The sequence below is a fragment of the Apium graveolens genome, chromosome 3 (genome assembly GCF_009905375.1).
Source record: "Apium graveolens cultivar Ventura chromosome 3, ASM990537v1, whole genome shotgun sequence".
In the NCBI taxonomy this organism is placed as follows: domain Eukaryota; kingdom Viridiplantae; phylum Streptophyta; class Magnoliopsida; order Apiales; family Apiaceae; genus Apium; species Apium graveolens.
Window position 1 is genome coordinate 149,482,950 of NC_133649.1, and position 19,696 is coordinate 149,502,645.

Consider the following 19,696-nt stretch of genomic DNA (forward strand, 5'->3'; position numbering starts at 1 on the left):
CAAATTCTTTCCTAAAAAATCCAATCACCTCAAGCCAAACTAATCTCAAGAAAATGACAACCCTACCTTTAGCCAAACCTTCACTAAAATTCAAGAACAAATCTGTTAAGAGAAAGCCTAAGAAAGTCAAGCCTGCAAAGAAAGTTGAAGTCACTGAAAGGGCCATCTGGAAGTGTTTTGAAGAATCTGACTTTCTACCTCTAAATTGGTGCATCCCAGATGAAGACCATTTCCAACATCTAGCTGAGGAAATTGTTAGAGTCTAGATTGTATCCTTGAGAGAAGTTAGAGTTTATTTTAAGGATGGTACATTCACTCTTCTAGACAAAAAGCTAATGGACTCTTTGGATCCCACATAAATCAAGAGAGTGATGAGTTTGTTAAAAGGCAAGGATACTATTACAAGGGGATGGAGATCATCTCTGTAGGATTTTATCTATCACGGAAGCATGGTAAAACAATTTTACACATATAAAATCCAAATAAAAGCATATAAATCGTGATTAAAATCGAGGGATCGATTTATAACCTTTAAAAGCGATCCAAGAACCACGAGCGGAGATCCTTAGCAGCTGCTCCTCAAGTGTGAAGCACTCCACCGGTATCCACCAAGAAAACGATGTAATAAAATAGGAGGAGGTGGAGAGAATTAGGGTTTTGTAAATCTTTTTGGGTTGAGGCAAAAATAGGGTTTATAATGGTATATTTATAGGCAAAATTTTCAGCTGAAAATTTCCCATAAAATATTATTATTAACCCTTTATTATTCTCATTAATAATTAAAACACCTTTTAATTATTAATTCTTTTTCTAAACACTTTAGAAATAATTCTCTCTCTTGATTTAATTTCCAAAAATTAAATTCTTAATTAATAATATTAAGAACTTTTCTTAATTAATTTATAATCAATTAAATCTCATTTAATCAATTATTAAATTTGCCAATTAATTATTTATTTCATAAATAAATAATTATCAGCCATTATTAATTAATTCTTCCACCATTAAATCATTCTCTTTTATGGTGTGACCCTGTAGGTTCAATATTAAGCCGGTAGTAGAAATAAATAATAATAATAAAACTATTTTATCATTATTTATATAAATTCTCTAATTCATTAAATATGATTAATTAATTAATCATATTTATTCTACATCGTGAGGGATACTTCTCAGTATATCGCGACTATCCGGATAATACGAATTCACTGCTTAGAATACCAAGAACCTATTCAGTGAATAGTTACCGTACAATCAATTCCTTCTACCCTGCAATGTCACGATTAAATACAAGTCATGGAACTTGTGTCAAGCCTATCTTATTTAATCACTTGCTTTCCCATTTATTATGCTTAGTTCTATTTAATGTAAATTAGAAACTCCTTTCTAATTTCATTCACTCTGGCCAGAGATTCCTGAACTAGCATAAGTGGATCAGCATTGAACATTCTCTTCCTTCACTAGAAGGGGTAGATCCTCTATTGATCATACACTATCTTCGTGTACAAATTCTTATACCCAGTAGAGCCCTTATAATTGTTCCTGGAGACTAAGAACTAAACCAAAGCATAGTTCAGTGTACACAAGATGACTATGATGACCTCAAGTCTAAGGATACTTGTACAACTATCACTATATGAACAACTGCTGACACGTGAGTGAACTCCATCAGTTGTTCAGCTGTGTGAGTCATGTTCAGTGAACTTATTCTATAATAAGCACCTACATACTAGCTATAGTGTCACCACACAAATGTCTATGAGAACAGACATCCTTCATAATGAAGCAAGCATAGTATGTACCGATCTTTGCGGATTATTAATTACCAGTTAGTAATCCTACGTCCAGGAACTATTTAAGTTTAGAGTTATCATCTTTTAGGTCTCATTATTATGATCTCATCACAATCCATAAAAAGCTTTACTCTAAACTGTGGTATATCTTATTAAACACTTAAAATAGATAGAGCCCGCAATAAAAAACAAAACAAGTCTTTTATTAATATCAATGAAATCAAAACAGATTACATAAAAGTTATTCCTAAATCCTCATACATGATTGGACTTAGGACATATCTCTTTCAATCTTTAGCTGAATGGTTGATTGAAAGGGAGGAAACAAAGAAAAGAGATAAGGTTGAAGCTGAAGAAAGAAGAAGGAGGCATGATGAAGAGATAGACATGTACATAAAAAGATCAGAAAAGTTGAAAGCAAAAGGAAAGAGCAGAATTTTTAAAGATGGGAGATTTCTAAACATCAAAGCTGGTGGATTCTCAAGATTCTGCATAGAGGTTCTGGACGAAGGTTATTCTAAGACAGCAAGACAAAAACTTGTATAAGCTCTAAGTGGAATACCTATCATAGAAGAACTTGAAATTCTTGACAAATTGAAGGATCAACTTAGAAAAGAAGTAAATGTGAAAACTGTCTTTACTTGAGTCTTGTAATCATTGAACCTTGTAAATTTTGTGTTATATAAGTTGTAATTCTACCTAGTTCTATGTATTAATTTTACTCTCTATCATTTCAAACTTGGGGTTAGTCTTGTTAACAGGCATAGATTTGTGCTAAGCAATCTTCTCACAAATTGGGGGAGATTGTTGTAAAAGACACGTCTGTACTTTAACAAGACTAAGACATTTTGTCAACCCTAAGTAAGTTGTATTGTTATCTTAATTTATATTTTATACTTGTAACACTTAAAGTTTGTAAAAATGCAAAGGAGCAGACTGGAGTCTTTTTCCTGAAAACAATATCAAGCCTAATGATTCTATCTAGAAGAAGATCAAGAAGATCATGCCTCAGAAGAATTTTGAAGAAGCTTGGAGTTGAATAAATCTGTTTGGAGAAAAATACTCTAAGTCAAGATCTCTACAAGTCATAGATTTAATGTTATAGAGAAGTCATTCGAGAACTCAGAATGGCTTATCGAGAAGTTAGGATAGCTACTAGAGAACTCGGGAAGATATCGGCAAGCCAAATTGAAGAACTGAAGATTGGAGATATCGACAAGTCATTCCTTCACTAGAGAACTCAGAGTATCGACAAGTCTACATTCAGTAGAGAACTCTGAGTTATCGATAAGTCAAGTTCCACTAGAGAACTCAGAGATATCGATAAGTCAAAATTCACTAGAGAACTCTGAGATATCGACAAGGTGAATTTGACTAAAGAACTCTGAGATATCGACAAGTCAAGAAGCCACCAGAGAACTAAGAGTTATCGATAAGTCAAAGTGAAGATGTGAAGACTAGAGATCTTGACAAGTCTAAAATATGTTATAGAGAACTGAAGACCTCTATAATACAAACTAAACATAGAATACTGGAGAGCTCGATAAGTCAATATACTTATCGAGATGTCAAGTGTTTTATAAACCTAAACTGGAGATCTCGAGGTACAATCTCAAAGTACAAAATTGCAGATCAGTTGAATATCCAAGATAAACAATCAACAAATAATCCAACAGCTGGATTGATAAGTCTACAAAAAGCAGCTTGAAGAATATGCAATATCAATGGCAAAGATTAACTAACAGGGGAAGATTAAAGTGAACATGGGATGCTAAAGATATGCTAAGCCAGCAATGGAAGATCTGTTTTTCTATAAATAGAAATGACAAGTGACGGTTTAGAAAAGCTAATAGCATATTTTATTATCCACTGTGTAAACCAGCAGTTAACTAAGTTATAAAGTTAACACTGGTCATTTAGTTAGTTGTAACAATTTAGATCAGATTTCTTGTAACACTTTCAAGTAGAAGCTAAGCTCTTTATCAACAAAGAGTCTAGAAATTTTGTAGCAAAACAGTCTTAATTTTAATATAAAATTAAGTGAGTTTTGAAGATTTGTGCTCTTTATTTTTCTACAAGTTTAAATTTCGCATGAACACATTTCACTGCAAGAATCAATTTACTTTATTCAACCATAAACATTCAAGAAAAGCTCAAAAACAGTCAAACACATTCACCCCCTTTGTGTGTTATTCATTTCCTAATAAACGAGTATAGAGGTAACCCTATCACTTTTACATTTCACATCAGCCTTCAACTATTTCACCCTTGCAGCTACAACTTAGAGAAATAGACCTTGTTGTGCCTAAAATCAGCCTTGGACCGGATTTATGGCCCATAGAGTGATTAGATGGATTGACAAAATGGATTAGGCTTTCTGGATGACAAACTATCGATTATGGACCTAAGTGGGATGGTATGTTAGGGGTATTGAGATAATGCTTATCATAATAGGGCAATAAGAGAGGCCTCTTACATATTAGCCAATACCCTAGACTTCTTATAATATGCCAAGACCAATGGGTAGTCAGGAATCATGATAGGCCGAACTATTTCTAATATGGCGAAAGGCCTACACGGGCTTATATATCTTGAATATGGTGAGAAGCCTGCAGAAGCAGTGTTCTACAAGGACACAACTCATGTTCAACAAGGAATAGAGAGTTGGAAAACTTGGAAAACGTGAATATACATGATATATCTATGAAATATACATATTACTCATGGATTATTATGGTAATTACATGTATAAATAGGGATTCTACATATTAGGAGAAGGACTCTTGGTGGCGTATTCAGCTTTTCACAATACGCCCGATTTTCGGTCTAAACCTCTGCAATTCTTCCATTATTCCAGCAACAACCTCCCCCAATATTGTACCAAATTCCTCTCACAACAAAACACATAAATCTTCACTCTCTACCCGTTATTGTACAAATTCTGCTAACTTAAGACTACTAAAAATGTTCGTAAATGTTAGATATAAAATGCATGAATCTTGACTTGAAAAAACTCTGGTCGTTCCTATACAAATTTTGCTACCTTATCATACAACAGTGTGATTATTAAATTCTTACACCACAAGGCCATATGAGATGATACACTAAAATGCCAAAACAATTTAACTAAAATTCCGTAAAATCGAAGTTGAAAATAACAAAAAGGATACAGTCATATTTTATGGTAATAGAATAATATACATGACGAAAAAACAAATAAAATATGGAATATATATTTGAGTGTGTGCGCAAGCGTGAGAATATATATTGGAGTTGGGTGATAGTATATACACAGAGGCAGGGCTGTAGGATTAGTATATGTGTTCGGAAGGGGTGAATACACACACAATTGTAGCTGTAGCTGTAGCTGTGCGTGAATATAATTTACGTGCATGTGTGTTGTATTTGTACGAGAGAGAGTATATAATCATGTGTATTATGGAACTTATGGGGTTTGTTGATTTACGTACACACGGAGAAGACAAGTGCAGACTCACTTTCTTGAAATAAAATCATATCATCATTGCCTGTCATTCCCGAGTTTTTTAAGAGCATCTCCAATGCTCCAAGACCACTTTCCTCTTTTAATGGGCTCCATATATGCCACATCACTGAGAAATGGGTAATGGCTAAGTACATACTATGCAGGAGACCATTTAGTATATATAAAATATTAAAACTAAACAGGAAAGTACGTTAGTGGGGGAGAAAATCAATTAAACTATATTAAAATATTAGTAGGAAACTAAATGGGCAGTAGCCACAGAACTAGGCTTGCCCAATTTTGTCAGATATCATCCAATGCTATTTTTGTTGAAAACAGGTGGCCAAGTCACTTTGGCAGTCCCAAGGCAGTGAAATGGGCTCCCACTGGAGCTGCTCTAAGGGCAGCCAATGCAGCTCACAAATTAATAAGCTCACTTGTTCCGCGATTTGATGATTCACATATCAAATTAATTTTCATTATCAAGTTGAAAGAAAGTATATAAATTAAGTAATAAATTATAACTAACTTTTTTTATCTAAAAGGTTAGAAGTTGAATATTAAGGTATTATTTGATATACAATATTTTTTTAGTTCAACATAATTTTTTTTTCTCTCACTCTTGAAATGAAAGTTTCATAAAAAACACTCACAATAGCTCCGCTAGCCGTTTATAATTATAAAACGTTATGCTAACGGGGTGTAAAATTACTTGAAGTGCAACAAAGAGAGTTCTGGAAAAATTCTTTCTAAATCTCGGAATAATAAGGAGTGGGCATTAAATTCATATAATGTATAAAATATGGCTCGATATTTGACAAAATTTCAAATTTTGGAATTTTCAATTTTTTAGATGAATTTTCGAATTATCCGAAATATTCAAATTATTCAAATTATATTTATATAACTGTTATATCAAATCAATGTGTCGTCCACAGAGATAATCACCAAAATACCATGTTTTTAAAGGAGATGGCCTTCACCTACCCACCAGATACTGAATTTCGTGCGGCTTATCATTTTTTTAAAAAATTTGGGCTGTTGCGCCGTTTCGGATAACGTATCAGAGGTGATACACAATTTTTAAATACGTATCATTGTCTAATACGCAATTTGTAGATGCGTATCAGGACCGATGCGGCAGACGAAACTGCGTATCGCCCAGGCAATTTTACATATTCATCTGATATTTTGGGTCAATTTTTTGAAATGTGGTAGGTAAGGACATGAAAATTGAAAAAGTGGTATTTTGGCTCATCCATACTAGTCATTTAAATTATTTAAATTTCAATAACTACTATTTTGTTACATAATCAATACATATTTAGTAATCAATTTTTATAAAATTATGTTTATTAATAAATTTTAAATATCATGTTTACTTATATTGGTATTCAAAATTTTGTATAATAAATCTATAAGTAAGTAAAGTCGATATGTTTACTTATATTGGTATTCAAAATTTTGTATAATAAATCTATAAGTAAGTAAAGTCGATATTGAAAATGATAAATAAGTAAAAGTATAAATGATGAAATGGTTACAAATTAGTATAAGGGAAAAAGATGGAAACGATATGCAAGTCTACGTGATTCTATACAATTTAATTTAATTGTTATATTTTTGACTTATTTTGTAATGTTTAATGTTTATTGCAAGTTTAGATATGCTGGTAAATATTTAATTGATCATGTTCATGATTATTTCAATTTTTAAGAAAAAACTACAAAATGCTTGAGCTATTTTTATAGAAATAAATTATGTGGTTTACAAATTTACTTATGATTGAATATGTTATTAGAATGTTTAGTTTAGACGTGTTAGTATAGTAATTATATAATGATTAGTTAATTTTGGCTAATTAAACTGTTGTAAAATATGGTTCGGTAATTAATCAAAATTAATTCGACTTGTAATTATAAATGAAATTTTTTTATTTAAACATTGGGATATTTAAAATAATTTCGATTTGGACTCCAGATCTGAATACTCACCCCTTACTAATAAACATATATATATATATAAGTTTATTATTAATAAATTTTTATGATAATCACTTACTCACAGGGCCTCAGCTAATTCTGTAAAGAGTTTAAGAATTACTACTTAATAATAATAACAATGTCAACCACACTTATAAGATAACTACTCTGTTTTTTTTATGGTAGGAATCACTTGAAGTGAACTAATAAGATGACTACTCTCTTTTAGTAGAAAGGTATCGGTAAAATTCGATTATTCGGATAATTGTATATTATAATTAATTATATATTTTATATTTAAAATATTAAAAATAGTAAAATTAATCAAATGAGTTTAATAACTTTTGATGTGATATAATTAAAAAAGGTTTTTTTTCGTAAATATCCAAATTTTACGATTTTTTTGTAAAAATCATATATAATTAAACTTAAAAATTTGGACTTTGTTAATTAAACTTTAAAATTTAAAAAGAGGGACGAGGAAGTAATGTCTATCTTTTGCGAGGACAAGGCCAACGGGCCTTAGACACAGACAACACACTCTACTTGCTACTTTCCATTTCAGTTCAACAACAAGAAGCACCTGAACAGCCAGGTACACATACTTGCACACATAGTATCTATGATTTTGGTCTAAAAAATGTTGTATATCTTATTTTTATCATGCGTAAGTTGTTTAAGTTAATGGTTTTTCTAAGTCAATAAATTTTATAAGTTTAGCTTTTAATTGACTACTATTTTAGGGCACACATTATTCCTTAAATTTTATAAGTTTAAAAGTTATTTTGATCTATTAGGTTAAGAAAACTACACCTAATCTAATTTGACAAATAGTAAGTTAATCATTAATAATTTTCTTTTTACCTTTTTTGCATTTTCTACTCCCTCATTTTTGGTATGGTTAAATTTACCGGTTTAGTTTAATTTACAGACTAGTACATAACTATCAATTAGCTAAAGTACTGATCATGTTTTTGATTTTTTTGTTTATAAATATCAGCTGCAATGGGAAAACTAGATGATTTTGAGGCGATCATTGGTGAAGCTAAGACTGAGGGACTGGCCTCGCCTTTGCTGCCACACATTATGTACGTGGATGCTCCAGAAAGTTGTAAGCTTCGGATTGTGGTTACTGATTTCAAGTCTAGTACTTGGATGACTGTTAAGTCTGTTATTCAGCTCGAGGATATGGTGTGTTTCTTGCTTTCTTGTAGTTTCTCATCTTCGCTTTTGAGAAATTTTAGGAAAGTTGGATATATATAAATTCTTTTAATGTTTGGTTGCTGTTTATTTGTGGATATTAATTATTAAGTATAAAGATCACCTACTGAAAATGTAGAGAAAAAAGTTGAAATTTCCCAAAACTTATTTGGGTGTGTGTGTCGCCATTGTGCACATTTAGGATTATTGTAAGCAACTTGATTTTTGTGTCTGGTAAAGTCAATCCGATAGGTGATGCAGGAGTCACTGCATTAATGACTGTTAAGTCCAGTGATGAAGCACTTAACTGGAGCAGATTTGAGAACTTGAGTTCCCTAGCTTTGTACCCATTGTAGATGACATTAAAGATGTTTTAGAATTGAATATTTTTTTTAAAAAATTAAATGGAAATGTAAATAATCAACTGAGAAAATTGACAGGCTTTTCAAAAGATTAAAATAAAATTTCATTTAAGTTAAATGAACTCGGTCATAAAACTTTACTTGATTTCTGATGTTTTATACTCTGCCCTTGTTATTTAGTCCTAATTTCATGTCATTTAAATTTCATCAATTTTTTGAAATTTTGTTTGTGTCAGCTCAAACCTATATGCTTGAGAATTATTTAAATGTCAACTACTACTCTCATCAGGATGTCTTTAATATATACAGAGTGGAGATTTGGGTTTCCGTTGAATTATTTGCTTTTAAATTTTTTAAGAAGTTCAATATATAAATGCTTTTAATGTTTGGTTGCTTTTAATATACATACTTGTAATGTCTGGATGTTTAAAAAAATTGGAGAAGAGAGGGAACATGGAATGGAGAGGCAATTTAAGCAAGGAGCATCTTAGAACTTTTAAGGAGTGACAATAACATTGAACTTTGTATTTAGCAAAAAAAGAAAATAACTTAAAAGCAAAAAGAACTTTCTTAAACATGTTTTTACGAGTAAGCTACAAATTTATGATTGAATTTATGGGTCTGCTATTTAGCGGGAAAAAATAAAGAATTTATGGGTCTGCTACATGTCTAGTTCGACTTGCTTGTACCAATGGAGCTTATTAATTATGAAAAATCGATTCTGACTTCTGTTTTAGAGGCCTATTATGTAAACTTTACCGTCTTCTTCCAGGGATGATAAAAGACTAATTACAATAGGTAGAAAGATAAAGGATGAGAGAACATTACCAAATTTGAATAGTTTCTGTTATTCACATCGCACTTGGAAACTATCTAGATACCTATTTATGCATTTTTTTCTTGTTTGCAGAGGGATGACATTGGAATTGGGGGACCATGGTCTGAGTTTTTAGAATATGTCAGTACTTCAATTAACTCAAGAGATACGAAGATTGTTTTTGAAGGGCAATCAATAGCAGATGGTGACTTCTCTTGCTCTTTTATCAGCCTGATTAATCCTAGATCTTTTCAATTACTTTAGTTACTTGGAAGCATATATATTCCAATGCCTGTGCTTGGCATGATAGTCATCATATTGACAATATTTTTTTGGAGTGCTATACTGCTATGTGGTTGCTCCTATCAAGGTTCAGAGAAGAACTTGTAATACTTTCTTCTGGATACGGCTTCTAATATGGAAATTAGGAGTCTATGCAGATAAGATTGATTTCGGCCTTTTAAGTTAAGATGCTCAGGATTGGTTGAGTTTTGATCTATATTTATGACACTTGGGATGGATTCTCATTTGATTCCCTTTCTGAAAAGTGGGACAGGTTTCCTTTTGTCAAAAATTAAGTTTTGCTTGCCTCTTTTTGGTTTAACACAAACTTTTCGTTCACTCACTATATTATTGTTTATAATTTAGAATCTCAACACTTTAGCTTACTGCTCGATTTTTCTAGCTGTTGTTCTTAACCCTCTTTAGAAAGATTGTTTATGGTTGTCTTAAATGTTCAATACTGGTGCATCCAGAGGTTTCCAACATTTTTATAGATGTTGATTTGTTACTTTCATTTCTTCCATCCCCATGGATATGAAGCTGAAAAAAGGACTGGCAATAAATAGACATAGTTCTCATATTTTCAGATTGATATTAAATGTAGTACTCTATGTTCCATTTTGAGAGATGCTTATAGAAGAAGTGCAGATAAGAAATAAAGTATTTATCACTATTTGAAAATACAATAACTTACTTCTGTAGATTTTCTCTATTTCGCAAGCAGATAAGACTATAGACTAAAAACAGATTGAAGTTGAGGGTAATGTAGATAAAGCAGCAATAATTTTATTTAAGAATTGTGAGAACTTGTATAAAGAAGTTATCTGAAACTAAGAATATAGACCAAAAGAAGTAGATCGGTTTATGGCTAATAGTTATCGTATAGTTCCCATGTACTGTAACTGAATGGTATGAAAGTTGTAACTATTTTTACACAAATCCATTCAACTGAAGGCTAATTTGGCCATAAAAGAAGTTCTCTGAAACTCAAAGTATAGACCAAAAGAAGTAGATTGGTTTATGGCTAATAGTTATTATATAGTTCCCATGTACTGTACCTGCTGTCCCTGTGTTTGAACCCCTTCTCTTTTCTTAGGTCCTGCAAATGCAAAACTAGTTGCTGAAAAGTCTAAAGGAATGCCTCTAGTTTGTTTTCACCTTAATAAACTTGTGGGAGGTGCTGTTGTTGAGGCTACTGGAAATGTCTCACAGGAACTTTTTAAAGCATATGAAGTTATCTGAAACTAAGAATATAGACCAAAAGAAGTAGATTGGTTTATGGCTAATAGTTATTGTATAGTTCCCATGTACTGTAACTGAATGGTATGCAAGTTGTAACTATTTTTACACAAATCCATTCAACTGAAGGCTAATTTGGCCATAAAATAAGTTATCTGAAACTAAAAATATAGACCAAAAGAAGTAGATTGGTTTATGGCTAATAGTTGTTATATAGTTCCCATGTACTGTACCTGCTGTCCCTTTGTTTGAACCCTTTCTCTCTTCTTAGGTCCTGCATATGCAAAACTAGTTGCTCAAAAGTCTAAAGGAATGCCTCTAGTTTGTTTTCACCTTAATAAACTTGTGGGAGGTGCTGCTGTTGAGGCTACAGGAAATGTCTCACAGGAACTTTTCAAAGCATATAAAAGCCAACATGAATTACTTGTAAAAGGTTTTGCTTATCATCTCTCTTCGTATTAAGTTATGTTTACTTTGCATCAAAAGGATTATTTGTATTATTTAATTTCTATACAAGGTTTATGTTCCTAATAGTTATAATTTGCAGGCATGCATTTTAATTTGTGGTGTTTTAGTACTTCAAAACTGTTTCACCTCGTATTATTGAATCAATTTACTCATTTGTATGCTGTTCAGGAAGTTTATTAGTTATTTATATAATTAATAGACTTAAATATTATTTATTTTAAGAATTTAGCTCAACTTCCAATATTTTTAACTGAAGACCATAACTGACACTAAGTAGCATCGCTTTAATGTATCTGTACTTGTCAGTGAAAATTCTTCTCCCACCCCCTCCCTGAAAGTGTTCCATTAATTAGAACTCACCAAGGGTAGATTGCAACTTTGTACTTGATGTCTATTAGATTTTTTGACTGAATTTCACTTGCTTGCTAACTTATATTACTTCATGTTCTTTTGGGAAAGTTCCTAACCTGGATGTCTTCTCAAATTTTTGTTTGATATAGCTCTTATATGCGAACTATAGTTATTCATGTTCTTTTCACATTGTAGTGTTCTTATAACTGATTTCACATGACATAATATTGAAACCCTTCTGCATGATAAGCTTTTGTGGTGAGGTATGTCACAACATAGCAAGGAGATTGGTGCTATTGGTCCTATGAAACCTTATGAGGTTTTTACTCAACCTATTAATCAACACTCAGCAAGAAAACAGTGATTACCCTGTACGTTAGTGATTTTATTGTAGGTTTCTATAATGATCTTTACTTCAGAAATCAAAAAAATAGAAAGTGATCTTTTGGGCAAATTAGTGACGTGCCCAAATCATAGCTTGTTAGTCCATCCACCTCCTTCATAAAACAGCTGAAATTTATATTCGTCTTGTCTGCAGAGCAAGAGGGCCGATACCAGTTGACAGAAATGGTTGCAGCTGAACAGGTTATTATTGTTATTGTAATTTAATTTAATATTCACTTTATGTATGCGATTTCTTAAGTCTGCATGAGTGCTTCTATGTTATATAGTTATCGATTTCTGTGACCATCTATCTAATATGGAGACGTCATGCTAAACGATGGTGGGGATTTCTACTCTCCTTGATCTGGTTACATGTCATATTACATATGAAAGATACTCTACTAGTGTACTTTACAAGGAAAAATAAAGGTGAACTAATATTGTCACAAATTTACAACTTTCTAGTTTTGTATTTCTATTTTCCCAGGGACCCCGTTCACCTTGTGTCTTTTAGTCATCTGTCCACAGGCTCAGGACTCAATTGGTATAATTGTAAAGTGGAAAGAAAATTAATAAATACGATCCTTAGGAAATCGCTACTCGCAACAAAAATTTAAAAAGACAGCTCTCAGGGTGAAAGTTTTTACTCCCGATCTCCTATGTCTTCCTGATAATTGGATAATAAGTTATAAGGGATCTAGGAGCTGTTGACACTTGACAGTAGGTTTTTCATGCGCACAATACTTATGGATAAGTGTATGGTGACTGGTTCTCATGTGGCAGATAAACTGTTTATTAGAAAATTAATGCGTTGTATCAGGGTTAAATAAGCACAGCGGTATATAGAATAGACCAAGTATAAACGTAGCAGTAGATAGAATAGACCATGTAACGCTGTCTGCTATAGAACATTACCAGATTCAGAATTTCATGTGTCACATCTTTAGCTATTCTTAAAATTTAGAATTCATTTTATATTTTGCAAGGCTTCTGTATATTGGCTTCCATATTCATTTGAAGTATATTGCCAACATATCTTTGTATACCTCATGTACAAAGTTTCAAATTGGCGGAATGCATATACATGCCCCTCAACTTTTCCTTAAAAAGCTCTTATAACCCTCACCTTTGACTTTGAGCAAGATCTATCACAACCTTTTAAGTTACTTCACTAAAGACTATGGTTAATAAATGGTTGCTTTCGTGGCCCGTTTTGCACATAACTTGAAAACAATCATGCAAGTAAACCACCAATATGGAGTATCTTAATATGTAAAACTAAAGCAAATTACCTCCTTTATTATTTTCTCTGACCTGTATATTTATATTTGTGTACAATATATTTATATTTACTCAAATCCAGAAAGAATATGCTATTAATTATCAATACAGATGAAGTATTAAACCTTTGTCCTGTACTATTCAGGACAATTTAACACTTACAGCTATGACGAGTAATAATTACTAAGAACCTGAAGCATGAAATATACGAGTAATTTGCATGATCAAGTTTACATGTTGATAGTCACAACGATGTCTCTTTGAATATATTTTTGAATATTTTCTTATGTGCCAGACATTTTAGCACACTATATATATGTTTATATGTGTGTTTCAGCTTAGTCTCATGAATTAACTGAAGTTGTTTCCTGTAAACATCTTGAAGCAATTTAAATTGCATATCCAAACCATATGGCCCGTCTTGTAAAGCACAGTTACAAACCAAATAAGTTTAAAGAATCTTTATTTTGGTTGCCAAATTCTAATATTAATTATATTTCCCGTGTGCCAATATAGGCGGCGGATTATATCATCCCACAAGTTCAATGATATCATCACCATCAAACCTTCAATTATATATATATATGTTTTCTTAACTTTCTATATACTATTACTTGATTTATTCTCATGTAATCTGAATGCCTTGTTGACATTTTTAGGCAAAAAGTGAAATTCTTCAGAGGGACCTTAATTTAATTTGGTCTTCTAAAAGGCACAAGTCAAAACATTTGAATGAAAGATCAACCTCACACTCTCTTTCAGTGTCCACATTGCAACAAACTGAAGGTGCACCATCTAATTTGTGAATTTAAATTTTATAGAACTTAATTGCTAGTAAACATGTTCAAAATTGTTACATCATGCAGGGTAAGCTTTTGACAACTTGTTTTTATTATTATAATTATATCTAAATAACTAGCTTTTGTCAGAATGATTTATAAATTCCTTTTAGAGTAAACTGCACTTTGTGTACTCGCATTTTGCTCAGGACACCACTTGCATTATTGTAGTTCAAAATCAAGCATTTGACAACGTTCGTTTTCTATTAAACTTTGTTGCATTTCAGTCAATTTGGGATAACTCCGTTAGAAAGTGCATTTTGTGTACTTATTTTAGATGAGACACCACTTGAAATACGTTGTTTAAGTGAAGTCTTTTAAACTTATTTCAGGTGGTGTCTTGTCCAAAGTGTAGTAGGAATACAATATGCACTTTACTCATGCACTTTGCTAACGAAGTAAATCCAAACTGACGGAATGCAACAAAGTGTAATGAATAATAAATTAATGAATTAATGAATAGTAAATATTGCTATTTCAAGTGCTTGATTTTGAACTACAGTAGTGCAAGTTGATAATACGAGACACTGAATGAACTGACTTGATAACTTTGTTACATCAGAGCTCCTGTATTTATACCTACAACAGAGCTAATTTACAGCTTGCATATCCCTGATCTACAGCCTACATATCACTTGATCTCAGCCTATCATGTCACCTGATCTCAGCCTATCGTATCCCCTGATATCAGCTGATATTATTTGATACAATCTCCTAATTACAACACATAATCCCCATATTTACATCCTAGATTTACATTAAAGGTTATATTGTTTGTACTCCCCTCAAACTTATGGTTGTTGAACCATTAGTTTGCTGATGAAAAAATTGTGTCGGCTCTTCGTTTGGGATTTTGTAAAGAAATCAGCAAGTTGTTCTTTGGAGGAAACACGAGGTAGACTGATATCACCATTTTCAAATTTTTCCCGAACAAAATGGCAATCAACTTCAATGTGTTTTGTTCATTCATGAAAAACAGGATTACTTGCAATTTTTACTGCACTTTCGTTGTCGCAGAATAACGGTGTGGGAGAATGAAGCTGAATATTAAAGTCTTTTAACAGTCGTCTTAGCCAAACAACTTCACTGCACGTGGATGACATAGCTCGATATTCAGCTTCAGTCGATGATTTGGATACTGTGGATTGTTTCTTTGATTTCCACGAAAGAAGTGAACTCCCCAAAAATATACAGTAGCCAATAGTAGATCTGCGTGTGTCTGGGCAGCCGGCATAGCTAGCATCAGAAAAGGCATGCAAATCTAAAGGACTAGTATTTGAAAAGAACAAGCCACGAGCCGGAGTTGAACGAAGATAACGTATAATGCGATGAACTGCCGTTAAGTGTAGTCTGCGAGGATCCGAAACAAACTGACTCACAAGTTGAACGGCATGGGCAATATCTGGACGTGTCACGGTGAGGTAGACCGAACTCCCAACGATGCTTTGATAAAGGGTTGGATGAGAGATTGGCATTTGTTTTACTGTATGTAAGCGGAGTATCCACAACTTTATCATCAGTAAGACCTGCCATTTCAATGTCACGAGTATATTTTTGTTGACTAACAAAATAGCCATTAGCATTTCTAGAGATTTCTAAGCCAAGAAAGTAAGATGCAAGACCTAGGTCTTTCATTTGAAAAGAGTTCTACAAGATATTCTTTAGATTCTGTACACCTTTGTGATCGTTACCCGTGATTAAGATATCATCAACATAGATGAGTGCGAAGGTAGTTCCTGCTGATGTAGAAGATATAAATAAAGAGTGATCATTGTGACTTTGACGATATCCAACTTTTTGTAACACCCCTTTTAACTTAAAAAACCAGGCTCGAGGGGATTGTTTTAATCCATATATTGCCTTTTTCAAATTTACAAACCATGTTTGGTGGAACTGATAATCCAGGAGGATGACGCATGTATACTGTTTCAGAAAGATCATCATTTAGGAAGGCATTCTTAACGTCCATTTGGTAGATATCCCAATTGCGAATTGCTGAAACAGCTATCAAAGTACGCACGGGGGTCATTTTGGCAACTGGAGCGAACGTTTCAGCATAATCGATGCCATATTTTTGTTTATAGCCTTGAGCCACGAGGCGTGCCTTATATCGTTTTAAAGAACCATCAGACCTTAATTTTAATGAGTAAACCCATCTGCATCCTGTAACCGGATGATGTAGAGGCTAGGAAGAAGCTCCCATGTCTGATTTTGGTGTAAGGCCTTTAATTCATCCTGCATAGCATTGCTCCACTCAACACTATCTGCATCTCGTTTGTATGAATTAGGAATAACATAGGAATCAAGTGCTGATAAAAATGAAAACCGATCAGGTGGTTTTGTGTTACGAGAAGAGCGCCTTGTTGATAGAAATGAAAACCGATCAGGTGATTTTGTGTTACGAGAGGAGTGCCTTGGAGGCGGTGGTGGTGGTGATGGAGGGGGTGGAGAAGGTGTACTAGGAGATGAGTTGTAACCTATATCCAGAGTTCGTGATTGAGGAGCCATTGGAGGGGGAAATCTTGTTCGACGTTGATATGTAATGATACCCTGCACATTAGGTGGGAACGTTGATAGAGGAACATCATGTTCAATATTTGGTGTAGAGTTAGGAATGGAAGAGTTAAAATATGTCATATTTTCAAAAAATATAACATTCCTTGAATACTCGGATTTGGGAAGGACATAACACGTACAACCAAAAATACGAAGCTTTTCGTAATCAGGTGGATAACCAAATAACTTCTCTAGTGGAGATATGTTACCAAGCACATGAGTTGGTAAACAATTGATCAAGTACGTAGATGTTGCCACACTTTCTGCCCATAACGTGTTTGGTAAGCTAGCATGGATGCGAAGAGCGCGCGATGTCTCAATTAGGTGTCTATGTTTTCTCTCGGAGACACCGTTTTGCTGGGGTTGATGAGGACAACTTTTCTGATGAATAATTCCTTCAGTAGCTAAAAAGTGTTCAAACTCCTTTGAAATATATTCACCACCAGAATCTGTACGAAGAATCTTGATTTTCCGGTCAAACTGTGTTTGCACCATAGCATGAACATATTTAAATACTTGCGAGACTTCAGATTTGTGGCGTAAAAAATATGTCCAAGTGTAACGTGACCAATCATCAATAAATACAACATAATAATATTTTCCACTTAATGAGCCTACACGAGATGGTCCCCAAACATCAGAGTGAACAATATCAAAAACTGAGACATCATGATTTATTTTCTTAGGAAATGGTAAAGTATGTGCTTTAGAGAGTGCACATTCCTCGCATGTTTTATCAATTTCAGAATTATGATCAATCTTATCTGTCAAAGCATTAGAGGAAAATATGGAATTTTAAACAAAAGCATGAGGATGGCCAAGACGATTATGCCAAAGTCTCCACAATTGATTAGATTTATTTACTTCAACAGTAGGAGCAAGAAAACAATTCGGTGAGCTAGATGTAGGTGTGCTTGAAGGTACGTTGAAATTCAGGACAAAGAGTTCCCCATGCTTATGGCCGCTCCCAATCACTTTCCCGGTTCTCAGGTCCTGGATAAGTAATCAGAAGAAGAAAATGAAACTATGCAATTTTGTTGTACTAACTGACTGACTGAGATCAAATTAGCAGATAATTTTGGCATATATAAAGCATTCTCGAGATTTAAAGAGCCAATTTTTAATGACCCAACACGTGCAGCAAGAAGGGTGTCTCTATTAGCAAAAACAATTTTTGTCCTTCTATCATACGGACTGCTAGAATTAAAATTATCTAAATTACCAGTCATGTGATGGGAAGCACCAGAATCTATTATCCACGAGTTTTGAGTATTTGTCTTACCAACATTGGAGGCTTGAAGGGCATGAATGATATTAGAATCCTGAAGTGCTTGAATAACTTGCTGAATAAAGTCAGGTGAAGGAGAGTTTGACTGAGAAACATGATGAACCAATTGGTTCACCGTGGAGGCCTGATCTTGCAATTTTCAATCAGATGTCCTTCAGCCTTACAATATCGACAAAAGTGAGAAACATTTGTGGTCCCCTTCCTTTGGGGCAGTGAATAGCAATATGGCCAGTCTCATGAAAGATAAAACACTCACTTTTGCTCATATTTCGAGCCTTCGCTTTCTGGACAGCCGCACTCAATGCAGCATCATAAACATTTGCTTGGGAAGGGAGCGATTTCAATCGTGTTTCCTCTGCAAGTAGGTCTGGTAGAATTGTATCTACACTAGAACTTCCTCCTCGATTCAGAATAGTAGCACGAATAGGTTCAAAATCTTGCCTAAGTTTCATCAAAAATTGCCGAGCTTGAGTTTGCAGCCTGAGTTTTAGAACTGTTTCTAAGGCAGCCTCTGGAATCTTTTCTTCAATCATATCCATTTCATTCCAAAGCAACATAATTGCAGAGTAAAATTCTTGAATACTTAATGATTCTTGGGATAAAGAATTTACCTCCTGTTCAAGTTGATACATCCTCGCATCATTGCTTTGCCTATAGATGCGTTTTAGATACTCTCACATGAGATGTGCTGTACTTAATGGACTGAGATTTACAGCAATAGAATTCTCCACCGATCCCATGATCCATGTTTTGATCTTAGCATTGTTTATCACCCATTTAGACTGGTCCGCCTTCTCAGTTGGTTTGAGATTAGTACCGTCAACATAGTTCCATAGATCCTGACCTTCTAGAAAGTTCTTGGAGTAAGAAGCCCATAGAAAATAATTTTTTTCATCTAGTCTTATCGCCAACCTGTGGTGCTGGGAATGCATTATACTCACGATAAAAGAAAGAGAAGTGCCAGGGAAATAGAAAACTGAAGGAAAACAGACGAAACTGTTTAGAAATATGAATCAAAAAGGATGCAGATGGGACTGCTGGGAAAGAAAAATCAGAAAGGATGCAGACGGGACTGCTAGAAAAAACTAAGACTGTGTTTAGGCTCTGATGCCATGATAATATGAGAGACTGAATTAACTGACTTGATAACTTTGTTACATCAGAGTATTTATACCTACAACGGAGCTAATTTAGAGCTAATTTAGAGCTTGCATATCCCTGATCTACAGCCTACATATCACGTGATCTCAGCCTATCATGTCACCTGATCTCAGCCTATCGTATCCCCTGATATCAGCTGATATTATTTGTTATAATCTCCTAATTACAACACATAATCCCCATATTTACATCCTAGATTTACATTAAAG

The 19,696-nt window shown here is 33.5% G+C and overlaps 1 protein-coding gene across 1 annotated transcript in view; it reads left to right on the forward strand.

The window, feature by feature from the left end:
• Window positions 1-19,696, forward strand: part of LOC141714632 (uncharacterized) — a 144,261-nt gene that overhangs the window by 123,071 nt on the left and 1,494 nt on the right. The window contains exons 2-8 of the mRNA XM_074518140.1: window positions 6,397-6,442; window positions 7,732-7,854; window positions 8,260-8,450; window positions 9,732-9,843; window positions 11,431-11,592; window positions 12,517-12,563; window positions 14,303-14,429. Of these exons, the coding sequence (XP_074374241.1) occupies window positions 6,397-6,442; window positions 7,732-7,854; window positions 8,260-8,450; window positions 9,732-9,843; window positions 11,431-11,592; window positions 12,517-12,563; window positions 14,303-14,429 (808 nt within the window). The remainder of the gene's footprint in view (window positions 1-6,396; window positions 6,443-7,731; window positions 7,855-8,259; window positions 8,451-9,731; window positions 9,844-11,430; window positions 11,593-12,516; window positions 12,564-14,302; window positions 14,430-19,696) is intronic.